Source organism: Phaethon aethereus, assembly GCF_964289735.1.
Source record: "Phaethon aethereus genome assembly, chromosome: 1".
Classification (NCBI taxonomy): domain Eukaryota; kingdom Metazoa; phylum Chordata; class Aves; order Phaethontiformes; family Phaethontidae; genus Phaethon; species Phaethon aethereus.
Genome location: NC_138575.1, coordinates 40,279,064 through 40,292,175, shown reverse-complemented (window position 1 = coordinate 40,292,175; position 13,112 = coordinate 40,279,064). Strand labels below are relative to the sequence as shown.

Below are 13,112 nucleotides of genomic sequence, written 5' to 3'. Positions count from 1 at the left end.
CTGTCTGGATTTCTCCCAGTTTGGTCTTTAATGTCTATCTTTTGACTAAGTATAACTCAGCCTCCCATCTTCTCATTAACCTGCTCCCTCAGTGGGCCTATTAGCCTGGCAAATGAAAAAATTATGGAAAAGAGTTTATAAACATGTTCTTGAATAGCTTTGTGGTACATTTGGGGTGTGAACTAGGTTGTCAACATCCTAGGTCCAGACTTGCTTTCTGTTTCCCACTGCAGTCAGGATGCTGTTGGAGGCCAGGCATAGGAATGGGTGGGATACCGTGAGAGGGGCGTGGAAAGGGACGTGGTGATGATGGCTCCAGGGTGAGTGGGTGCAACTCCAAGGGCACAGGGCTGTGCATAGCTGATGTGGCATGTACCTGAAGGCAACTGAGGCAGGACTGAGGCATGGAGATACGAATTCATGCTGTGGATGCATCAGGGGAGGCTAAAGCCTAACCCTGGTGCTAGCTTGCCTTTAACTGCTTCCTTTCAGGTATAAGCAAAAGAGCTGGGCATTTCAGCCCATGGGGTAAGGCTGATTATGGCTCTTGTCCCCACAACCTCAGCCATGAGGAGTGAAGCCCAGCCCCAGGCATGCCGCTGTTCACTCTCAGAGGCAGAGCTGGAGCCTTGGTTTTCCAGATCCGATTTCTCACATTTGTCACCTGTGAGCCCTGTGGGTATTAGACAGCCAGGAGCTTGCATTTGTACCGGTTCTGTGTCCTCATGCATCACCATCTCAGCTGGGTTGCAAATTACTCTCTAAAGAGAGCAGAGTTTCCCTTTAGCACCCTGTGTAATATTTCAGACTGAAGGTGCCGCAGTGCCTTTATGTTAGCAGAACAGGGTCAGGAACATGGAAATCACCTGGATAAGTAAGTGCGTGACCACAGCTCTGGTCACTACCCCTGGTTACAGTCTGGAATATGGACAATTTTTTGGAAAATGGGAATTTGGAGGTCAGGGATGTGATAAATGCAACGTTGATCCTACCCAGTTTCTGATGTCTCAGAGAGGATTCCACAGTGATAGGCAGATGACTGGTGACTCCAGCGGGACAGTATGTGGGAAAGGGTATTTGCAGGGCAGGAACTATAGGCAGTCAGTGATTTGAGTCTGGTGCAGTCTCTGACTACTTGTGTATACTAGTCAGCACTATCGGGGCACCAGTCTTTTACCACAGAAGATGGACAAAAATTAATATAAATTACATTATCTGCCATCAAATTGCCAATCCAATTAGTGTGTTACAATCAGGACAGAAGGCACAAACCCATAAACTTCTCAAATATTTTTATGCAAAAAGAATTCAGGATTCCTGCCTTGGTAAAAGCTCCTGCTTTGGTTTATTTTATAAGAAACTAAAGCTTACAATGGCCTTGAAGTTGTATTTGTGGGTTTTGTAGTGGTTAGGTAGTTCTCAGAAGAGGATACTGGAAAGTAAGAGACTTGCTGATGTCATTTTTAATTCACCACCAGCACCCAAAAAAAAAAAAAAAGCTGAGAGAGGTGTTGGTGGCCCTATATAAGGTGCACCTCACCTCCTGCAGAGCACAGCAAGAATCACAGCGAAGGTAAGGCTTGCAGCCCTTGTGCCTCTCTCACTTTGCCTTGCCTGCTCTCCCTGATGCTAACACTACTCTCTCTCATCAGTGCCGAGTGCTGTAGCTGCAACCTGCTGTGACAGACAACTTTGGATCGTGAGCCATGGCCTCACTGCAAACCTTGACCAAAAGCTTCTCAGGATGGGTCGTCTTCTGCTGCTGTTGCTGTCTTCCTCTTCTTCTCACCAGCCCTCTGCCTCCAAAAGGGGCAGGATTGTCTTCTACAGCCCATCATGCCTGCAGGCTCAGGAAGATCAACTTCCAGCAACCCTACATCAGGAATCGCACCTACACCTTGGCTAAAATGGTACAGTAACCCACATGTCCTTCATGGCAGGATCTGAGGACCTCCTCCTCTGCCAGTGCCTTGACTTCTCACCTTTGGCCTTCCTCTCTCTTTCTCCTGCCTTTCTCCAGAAAAAAACATGTATTTGCAGCAAGGCAGAACTTGGGCGAGTGGAGTGGGTCTGTTGCCCACTGTTGTGTGGCTGGGTGAAGCTGCTGCCTCTCCTCCTCCTGCTCCCCAAGGGAAAGGCAGCCCCTGGCACAGCACAGCTCCTTCTCTTGAGTGGCTGCTGCTAGACTGGGGCAATCGTGTAACGTGAGCTTAAATTTCTCTGTTTGCCCAGTCCATTTGGAGCTGGGCCTGCCATGAATCCAGCCATGGCCAGGCAGATCCTCAGGCATCTTACAGTGCTCTTCTTGGGCAGGTTTCTTGGCTGCTCTTACCATGGATGGGTCCTCCAAGGTGTACGCCATCAAGTGCTGCAGCACCTCCCAGCAGTGCCACAGGCTGCCATGAGGTCAGCCACCTGCAGCATCTGGTTTAGTCATCATAACCACTATGACATCTAATGTTTAAGAGGGGGACAGGAACTCAGACTTCTGCTTATTCATTTTCCAGTGATACTGACCTTGAATCTCATCCCATTAAGGGGACAGACAGACACAATGTCTAAGCTTATCTACCTGTAACAGACTGTCTATGGTGTCCATTCCCTCATTTCACCTGCACTATTATTGATGAAAACCTTAGGGTTTATTATTAATTTTTAGGGAATTGTCCCATCCCCACCTGACATTTCATTTTTTTCCTCTCAGGCCAGGGTCTCCGACCAGGACACGGACAACAGGCTCATTGGGCAGCAGCTCTATGTTAACATCAAGGTAAGTAAGTCTTATGTCAGGAGGCTACTCTTTGCATCCTTCTGCAGCACTTGTTGGTCACTTGCCATGATTTAATGTAATCTCTTACTTGCATACATAGGAAAACAACCGCTGCTACATGATGAAGAAGATTGTGGAGATTGTAGTGAAAGACGTCCTCCTCACCGAGGCCAAGGGCCAGTACCCATATGTTGAGGAGGTGGCACAGTTCCTGGCGTCCCTGACCTCAGAACTGAGCAGATGTGTGAGTAGCGTTGGGTTTCTTTCCCTCCTCGTGACTCTTGTTCCTGGTCCTGAACCTCAGAATGCTGCAAACAGTGGCAAAAGGCAGTGATATGAAAGGAAACCTCAGACCAAAGATATCAAACTCGAGGTTGATAGAAAGGTGTGACAAAGAAAAAAAAAAAAAAGCAGATTGTTGCCTACAGCTGCTAATGTCATGTCTGGATGTTTTCTTTTTTTAGAAATTCTCAGGACACGGAGAGCACGTTGAAAAGAACCTGGAAGAAATGAAGAGCAAAATGGAACAGGTACATTTTTTCCCAATATTTAAAAAGAGTAGTTCCAAATCCCAGTCATTGAATTGCATTACGGCTGACCTAATTATGAAACAAACTCTGGAGATTATTTAGAAGGTGAAGCCTGCAGGGGCATTAAAGAGCGGATTAGTGACGTTTCCACTTCCAGCCCGCCTTCATTTGTCCTGTTAACTTTCTGCATGTGTTATGGTAAAATTGTCCTTGAGAAATCAGGTTGCAGGTAACTGTGCATGCTAGACTGGATTTGAATGAGCTAGTTTACATCTTATGGTATAATAATTCTAATAGAACTATGTGAGGGAATAAGGAGAGTAAATTCTCAATTCAGTTTCTGTGACAAGCATAATTTCAATTTTCTGAGAAATAATGAGATGCTAAAACTTAAATTCTGCTCTTTTCTAGTTGGGAGAGAATGGAAAGACTAAAGCCGTTGGAGAACTGGATTTACTGTTTGACTACATAGAAAATGCCTGTACTGATACCCCAAAGAAGGGAGGGAACAAGAAGAAAAACTGAAAGAATTTCAGATCAGGCTTGAGGAGATGTCTCTGAAAAACTCTCGCTATAACTCAAATTGATTAACTGTTGTGGACCACTCCCCCCGATCCCTGATGCAGTATATTTTTTTACCTGTGCCAAAAATAGCAAACTAGGTGGGCACAGACAGGAAGCATATTGCTTCCTTCTTTGAAAATGAGAACTCCAGGACAGTGTTTGCAGCTCCATTTCAACACAGGGCATAAATTATTTTCAAAGGCACACTCCTGTCCATCTCCATTGACGCTTCCACCTCCATTGGAATAAGGCAACTGCTTCTGTATTTTATAGGCTGAGATTTGATGCCTGTGAACCAGCTTTGGTCAAGGTAGGCAGTGATATGTAGCCAGGATGTTTTGAGCCTTTTACTTGGAAATCTCTCTTGCGTATGTTGCCCCCTTCTGACCTTTGCCTGAAAAGTTGGTATTTCAGGCTAATTCGGAAATTATTTTTGTCATTCATATTTAATGGTAACTTATTATAAAGTAATAATTATACAGTACTATTATTTATATAGATTAATTGAAAAATATCCAGGGAAATGTATTTATGAAGCTGTACTAGAGGCTTTTAAGTGAACTATGAAATTAAAATTGTTGTGTGGTATTTATGTGCAAATGGATTGTTTTATAGATGTTTAGTCTTTAATTTATTATAATAAATATTTTGGTCCTCAAATATTGCCATTTACAGAGCTTTTCTCTTTTACTCAAATGCAAGGGAGATGACACATATTGTGCCTCTGGTGCTGCTGGGCCAGTGGCTGTATTCTTGTGTCCAGAAAGGATGCAACCTTGGTCTGGAGACATGCTGCTTCATCATAAGGCTGAAATTTCAACTTATCACGGGCCAGGGCTTAGTGGGAAACTTTGTGGGTCAGCCTTTCTGTGAGGGGTGGTGGGAAAAGTAGCATCACTCCTGAGAGTCATTGGTTTGGTTCATTGATTCTGCCTCAGTATGCCCATAGACAAGATCCTGTCTTGAATAGCTGCCGGTGAAAAGTCCCAAGCTGTTGTCCCCCGTGGGTCAGATGAGATGGAGACAAGGAGTCAGGCAGCAGTTGCTAAGGGAAAACTCTGACTTCTCACTGCCCCATAGGCACCCTGAGCACAAAGGGCACTCTGCAGCATCAGGGATTTGAGAGCACTTCTGAAGAGAAATTCTTGGTGCCTACTCTCAATGCAAGCTCCCAGAGAAAAAAAAAACCCAAAGAAGTCACTGAAGAGCAGTTTAGTCTACCGTTATCAGGTCCTTCAGCAATGTTCCCTGGGCAAAGACAGAGGAGTTGCTCTGGTTCAGACAGGGACATCGGTGTCTGGACCAAGGTTAAAGAGGTGAAAAGCATCCAAAGAGTGAGAAAGCCAGAGGAAATATGTAATAGTGGATTGTCAGCAACTGGTAAAGACTTCTTGAGCAAGGCTTTACCGTTTCTTCACCAGGGCAACAGGAATCCTGTTCACATCTGAAAAAAAAAGAAAAAAAAAAGTCCTCAAATAAAAGACTCAGGTGGCAGTGCAGGTGAGGAGGGTGAATATTTGCAAACACAGCATATCAGGGACATTCATAAGAAAAAAATCTTGCTAAAAGGATATCTAGGAGACACCCCATTAATAACTACTGTAATATGGGAAAAATGTTGGCAGGAAATCTACCTTGATCTACCTTACCATCAATTACATTCAAAGATAAATTGAATTAGTCCAAAAATAGTTAGTCTTAATGTGACTTACCTCACCTGTTGAAGTTAGGCAGCATTGAAGTGAGATTAAACTATCCCACATTGCACCAGAGCAAATTTGAGATAAAAGCGTCCATCCATACCTAATTTGAACAAGCTTTATGTGAACCGAAATAACACTTTCTTGTGGGAACTCACATACTAGACTGGAATACGATCTATCTGGATGATGGATGCCTGTTACCTGTCAAACTAGGTGCAATCAGCATGGCTTACTTTGCTCCACACATACGAATTACATGCCGGTTCACAGTCAAGGCAGGAGTGACTCAACAGGGACAGCCAGCCAGGATTTGGTGCAACATTACTATGTTAGGGGTTTAATCTTTTGCTATATTCAGTAGGATATTTATTTTCTTTCTTGTGCAATAAGCAATAATGTTGGCCAACATCTTTTCTCGTATCACTCGAACTTGCGACAGCTGACAGCAAAGGGAGGGAAGTTAAGCACCAAATGGGGACTTCATCTCACTGACCTTTGACAGACACAGCCTATCCCCAAGCTACATGAGGCTCCTTTTATAGTCAATGGAGGGTATAGGAATTATTCAGGTATCATTCATCTCATCAACATTAGAGGTTTATAAAGATTGTGCCTTTGGACAGCATGACAGGACTTTGCCCTGAAAGTACCTGTTTTCTTCCTTGATTATAGAGAATAGACCATGAACCACACATGCTGACCTTCGTTGATATCATCTCTTCACAAACAGATAATTAACTTATTTCCTTCTTCTGCTTTCTTTAGGCCTCTTCCACATTGTCCTTGTTGAGCTGCCCTACCCAGAAATGTCAAATCAATCTCTCAAGGTTTCCACACTGGGGCTAAACCCAGATGAAATCCCATTTGTCCACAAAAGCGTAAAAACAAAGTAAACTGTTTATTAACTTCTCCAACCCTGAAAACCACCAGCTGGAAGACTCTACCATGGAAACCTCATAAGCTGAAGCCCTGGAAATGCCACACAGCAAATTTTGCAGAATTTCCTTCATAGATTTTCTTACAGGGCATGTCTGACTTGTGGGTGTGTGAAGGACGGTGGGTGATGGTCAGTTTTGAACAGACAAAGGAAGTAGAAGTTGGAGGAGGTTTCCCTTACAACCAGAGGAAATGTCTGGGACAAACAATTACTGACCAAAAGAAAATAAAGAAGTACTTTTAGTCAGGCAAGCTGTGTTTCAATTCTGTTGATAGTTACAGCTCAAAAAAGGAAAAACATGCTGAAATATTTCGTTCTGACGTTTTCTGAATAAAATATTTCAGTTTTACACTTCAAAATAGTGTTTTGTTTTAGAGTTTTATGTACATTTTCTTTCAAAGGTTGAAAAGAGATTTGAAAACAAAATGAGCTGTTTCATTTTGAGTTGGACAAGTGCTTTGGGCTGACCCAAAATGAATTTTTTTTGTTTAATTTTTCGGTTGGATCACCAAAGAGAAACTCTGTTGTTCACGTAATTCTAATTTCCGTTGCTCTGTTTTCCTTTCCTCACCCTGCCTTCAAGTCATGGACTATTTATAATTCCCAGAGGTCCTTGACCTAGTGCTGTTAGGGAAGGCACCTGCTCCACATCCTTCATCGAGGACACCTCCATTGTAGAGACTGGAGGACCTCTTCCTGAGCAAAAAATTGACAGAGCTGCCTACTGCCAAATTTGCGTTTCATTGGCTCTTCCTCCCCTTCACTTCCATTAGGTCACCAGAACAGGGACTCTTTTTCGCCACACAGATAATTATAAAACATTTAAACTACTCCTGAAACTTCATATTGTGAAGACAGGGGAACTCAAAGCATGAATAGAAGTTTCCACATCCTGCTGAGTAAGTATTGGTGACGGTTTAAGAAACGTCTTTTAAATACATTGCACGGAGTGTTACTCAGTTATGGGATTTACATATTCTGTGTCTGAATATATATAATACTCCTTAAGTGACCTATAATAATAGAGGGTTGATATTTCCAGTTTGCTGCTGGCAGTATATTCTAGGCAATGCAAAGAGCTGAAGCTATCCTGATAAACCAGTGGCATGTGATTATGTCAGCCTGTGCTTTAAAGCACAATTAGCTCAACAATTAGCTGCTTTGAAGAAAGTATGGACTGCACTGAACAACAGTAAATGCCTGATAACCTTTTCAGTCACCGTCATCATCAGTACCCAATGGATGTTCCTAAAATTGGTGTAATCTGGAGCAGAACTGGCCTGCTAATGTGGAGCAGGATTGGCACATTACAGTCAATCTCAGCCTTATGTATGATGTTGCCAGGAAGAAGGTAATGGCCAAGGAAAGAAGGAAAACCTTCAATGCAGTTCTGTGGAGCCCAGGGTACTTTTGGCAGTCCGTTACCCAATGACATGTTACATAAAATAACATATTGAGGATGGAAAGTAACGTAACCTCTCAGGGGATCCAGACCAGGATTTTATGCCTTTCAGGAATTTGTTAGGAAGTCTTATTTGGGTGAGGTAAATTGCAAAAAACAAACTATGCTAAGGCTGATGGCATTTCCGGGGCTACACATGCTTCTGAACACACATCAATTTGTAACACCTTTTTCTTGGTTAACACGCAGCTGCAGACCTTATCAGATGAACTGTATGAATTTCACCACTAGCAAAAGTGTTAAACAACTATATCAGTGAAAAGATTTCTTCTGAAGTCTAGGAAATCACTCTCTCTGTTTAATCTTGAAATTCCAAATCCCTGGCCAAATTCACAGATATTGATTGCTATAATTTAATCTGGAATTCACTGATGAGTGGTTTAGAAAAGAAGATGTTGCTACATCTTTCCCCCTCAAGGAGTAATTAAAAAAAAAGCATTTTGAGAAGACCTGTCCTTTTATCTTCAGAAAATTAGCTCATGAGACCAAAATGTCAACATTTTTTTAGTATGAAGAATTATGGCACAGCATTAAACATTTCCAAGATTAGGCCATTTTTCTTCTCTAGGATTAAGAAAGATTGAATAAAGAGAAAGGGCAAACCTTCAAAACTAAAAACATTTTCTGTTTTGCTAAGGGCAATATGAATCAAAGTATTTTGAAAAAATACTGAAAAATGTGTCTTTGACTAACTGACTTGAAACTGTGGTATGGTTGTTTCTGTAAGAACCAGCAAGGTTCTTCAATGGAAACTGTAGCCCTAGTTTCAAATGACTGAATGAAAAACGATAGTGTTTTCCAAAACCTGCAAAATTGCTCTTATTTAAAGTTTATTTTGTCCTATAGTTTTCCAAAAGAGGATCACTTCTGACTCTACAGCACATTTAGGGAGTGGTGATGGTGCTCATTAAACTGTGAAAGGAATGGGGCAATCATGTACCTGTGGTAAAGTCTAAAATCTATGCAATCAGAAGAAGACTGACTTTCTGTTTTGTCTTTTGCATTAGGATCCTTGACATGTAAGAAATCCCCAACGGATTAGCTCATCATGTATCTGGTCCTGCTCCACAGAAGAGAGAAAGAAAACTTCTACTGACTTCAAAGTGTATAAGATCAGGCTTGTAAATTGTGTATGTATCAAGTTAATTATATTACAAAGAAAAGGTGAAAGATTTCAACACAGATGTTAAGATGGAAGTGATGAATTGGGCTGCCCCGATGAAAGGCTTGTTCCATAAAGTCCAACGTATTGATAGTTATTTGGGAAGCAGAGGTTCCAAAATAAAGATGAGACACTGCTTGTCATTGCAGTGACCTTTTTTTGTTGGTCTGAAGCTATCCAGGCTTTGTCTTAGGTGAATACTTCTTATAAAACATAGAATCATAGAATAGTTTGGGTTGGAAGGGACCTTTAAAGGTCATCTAGTCCAACCCCCCTGCAGTGAGCAGGGACATCTTCAACTAGATCAGGTTGCTCAGAGCCCCGTCCAACCTGACCTTGAATGTTTCCAGGGACGGGGCATCCACCACCTCTCTGGGCAACCTGTGCCAGTGTTTCACCACCCTCACTGTGAAAAATTTCTTCCTTATATCTAAAAAAAATCTAACCTCTTTTAGTTTAAAATCGTTACCCCTTGTCTCTAAAATTTCTGCTTTGACCAACTTTTCCCTTTTAGTAGTTATCCTTTATAACGTGACTCCTGTCAGTCTTAAATAACAGAAGAAAATTCAGATTTGCACTCTTTTTTTTCATATTTTACCACAAATAAAAGGGACAACTGAGATTTTAGTCAGATAATCCCGGATTTGTGGATTATCATTTTTAGTTTGGTAATGCAAAAATGGAGAATACTTGTTTGTCAAGCACAACATTTAGCAGACACTATGATTATTTCACAGGCATTAACTTGTCAACATCAATATAGTGATCATTGCTCCTGCATGTAACAGAGGTTTTATTAAGTTTAGAAAAGCTTCTTGGTTTGGCAGGACCCATGTGTGTCTCAGAAAATCCAAGACAGTTACTTGCACGTGAAGTGGCTTCTTGAACTAAACATGTGAGGTTGAAGCCTCCAAACCAGGGACCTGCTCAACCTTGGCATTGTGCTCTCATTTTTAATCTGTCAATGATTCAGTTGTTGCATGACAAAGACTTCTGGGCAGTGACTGGGAACACAAATCAGTGACCAAGACTCTGATCCTGCAAACTGGTAACACACCACAGTTTTTGCTCATTTTGATAATAGCCCTGTACGAGTCATCTGCCCTAGCTTTAGTCCTAGAAAACTAGCTAGCAAATTCTGAGCTGCTGCCCACAGGTCCTCGCAGAGCCTGTCTCTAGCTCCGTCAGCAGCAGGGATGGTAGGCAGATGAGGGCCTCATCTCCTCCATCAGCCCCAGGTGATGAGCACAGACTCAGACATCCATCCTCCAGTGGTCTATGGTTGGGCGTGACAAATCCCAGGCGCGAACTTCAGAGTGTTGTGTTGCTCACGGGTGAAGCGACTGGCAAGAGAAAGAAGCGGAAACAAGCGGCTTTCTCTGTGCCATTTTACTTTGGAAACTTTTTGGCAGTAAGAATGTAAATTTAAATTTTGTTTTTCATTTCTTAACAGTTTTCCACTGGTGCTTTTTAGACTACTTGCAGTTATGAACTTCAGTTTGTGTTGGTAACCCAGTGACATTGGAAATGAATAAATAATAAAGAATGTGTTTTAGGTGAGACAAATATGTGAGGTTTCTCTGAAAATAGGAAGAAAGGAGCAACTCATCTTTTCTACACTTCTGAAAAGTAAAACAGAGAATTTCTTAGATCTGCAGTATGAAGTTTTGGCTGGAAGGGTTAGGTTTATGCTGTAACCTCACTACCAGAACCGAGATAAGAGAGAGGTTGCAGATTGATAAATTATCTCCTGTTCTTTGCTCTGTGGTTACAGGAGTATATGATAAATAAAATGTTTGTTTTTCAGAAGTGACAGATTGGTAAAAATAAACCTCAATATGCTTAGAGGTTTGGTCAAACTTTTCAGACCTGGGATACTTTCTTGCCTGCAAGCTTTGAAAATGGTTGGTTGACTATCAAGGCAACAAAACTTCTCATTTTTGTGGAGCTGCTGAGCTGAATGAAGGGAAATCTACTAGAAAAACGCTCCTTCCCAAGGAAAGGAATTTCCATGTGGAAAAATTTGTTTTCTAATTTGGTTTCTAAACCTGGAAATGTGAAGAAACATTTTATAACCCATGAAGAGCTGATTTGGTGTCTGGTACTGTGTGAAAATTCACTAAAGTTTGCAGTGAGACTGATAAAACTTCTTCACAAATGGGTACAAGCACTGCAAGTTTTTATTAGAATTGGGAAAAAAGTCATTAAAACCAAGGCTGCTATGTGATTCTCCCAGCCTGTACAGAGAGGTATAGATTTATCTTCTTTCTGCTTATGTAGCAAGTATGAACAATCAGAAATTTTTTACTTTTTTGGCAGCAAATGGTAACTCTGAAGCTTTGATTAAGACTGGAAGCATTTTTCCATTGGAATATTTATTTCTGCTGACAGAAGATGGGTTTGTGAAGAAATTAATGCATTTGCTGCTTTCCTACATCATTGTTGATTTTCTCCTGGAAACTCAAAAACTAGAAAGCCCAGTACTGATATTAAATTGTAAAAAAAAGAAAAAAATTTTCATTTGGTGTTTGCTGGAAAATATGGCTCTGTATTTTAAAAAATGAAAAGTAGCTATTTTCATATGGAGAACATCAACAACTTTCTAATTAGTTTCACTTCACTCCTACAAGATGATTTAAACTTCTGTCACATTTACACAATTAATCGGATATATGGGAGTTTGTAAAATCAATGCTTGGGTCTCTAACTGTAATTCTGCACATAAGGATTCCCTACAAACTTTACTAAATCTACAAATATTAAGAGATTGAATTTTCTGATTTTTTTAAGACGCTCTTAAAGATGTTTGTAAAACGACTCTTCTTTAATTTAAAATATTGTGCGTGTTCTTTCATATTGGGCTACAGACTAAGTAAAGACTAAAGCCTAAAAATAGACTGAAGACTAAAGCTTCAGACAAGCAAGCTATCCAAAGTTATATATAATCAGAACTGTCCTTTTTCCTAAGTTTCTAAAATAAATTATAAATAATGTAGGATATGGGACTGTTATTATTATTTCCTGGGTTTCTAGATCTAATCACTATCACTGTTAATATAAGCTGAATTAGACTTATTTATGTTAATTGCATTAAGCAATTATATCTTTTAGATGGTAACACAGTTTCCCCATTGTTTTAATTGGAAAAAACCCTCAAAATTTCCCTGATCTGAAGTGAAAAATCTCAATGCATATTTTGACATGTGGCGTCTGTGCTTTCTCTCTAAGTGCTATTTACATTTTGTGATATTTTATTATTCTATAACTTTTAGGAGTCTTGGCAATATGGTCTCTTTTCTATAAATACTGCCAACAAGAACCTCAGATTTTACTGCACGCTCAGGTACTTCTGTAGTGGCCTGTGCCACAGGATTTTACATGCTTTGGAAAATGAACCTCTCATAAGTCATTCACTATTCAGCTCCCATGTGTTCTCTAGCAAAAAAGTGCCAGACATGATCATATCTGATAATTAAATGAGTAAATTTCCCACAGAAAATGCCCCTGCTGATGAGATTCATTGAAAGCAGCAAAGGCGGCAGAGAGATACACAGTGGGACAGGTCCGGAGACATGAAGGGGTTGTTGAACGAAAGCTGGGGAGATGGCACCATGGCAGCAATCTCTGACTGAAGGCCACAGACTCCTTAGGGCTTAAGGACCTCTTCCAAGGGAAATGTAACTGAGGGAAGCAGCTTTATTACCAATAGGTTTAAGTTCACCAGTGGGATAATGGCTCCTCCAATGGAAAAATGCTCTGGAGCATCATCTTTGTGCCTACTGTGCTGGTGCTTCCCCTCACTTTTCTTCTCTGCTGCTACCACTGGAGAGTCGAGGTGGCAGCCATTCTGTGACAGTCAGTCCAACAGCGGCCAGGATTTTGGCACAAATCTCACTTGAGAGAGGGAGATGTCCTGAGAGATGGCTTGGCAAGTATTTCCCATTTTACTGTGCAGGAGTTTTTGTTGGTATTCAAAAGTGGCAG

The 13,112-nt window shown here is 41.1% G+C and overlaps 1 protein-coding gene across 1 annotated transcript; it reads left to right on the top strand.

The window, feature by feature from the left end:
- Positions 1-1,084: 1,084 nt before the first annotated feature.
- On the top strand, positions 1,085-3,825 carry IL22 (interleukin 22; the record flags this gene model as incomplete). The annotated part of the gene is made up of 5 exons (XM_081996875.1): positions 1,085-1,910; positions 2,705-2,770; positions 2,871-3,014; positions 3,235-3,300; positions 3,712-3,825. The coding sequence occupies exons 1-5, from the start codon at positions 1,707-1,709 to the stop codon at positions 3,823-3,825; spliced, it is 594 nt and encodes a 197-aa protein (XP_081853001.1). The 5' UTR covers positions 1,085-1,706.
- Between the last annotated feature and the right edge of the window lie 9,287 nt (positions 3,826-13,112).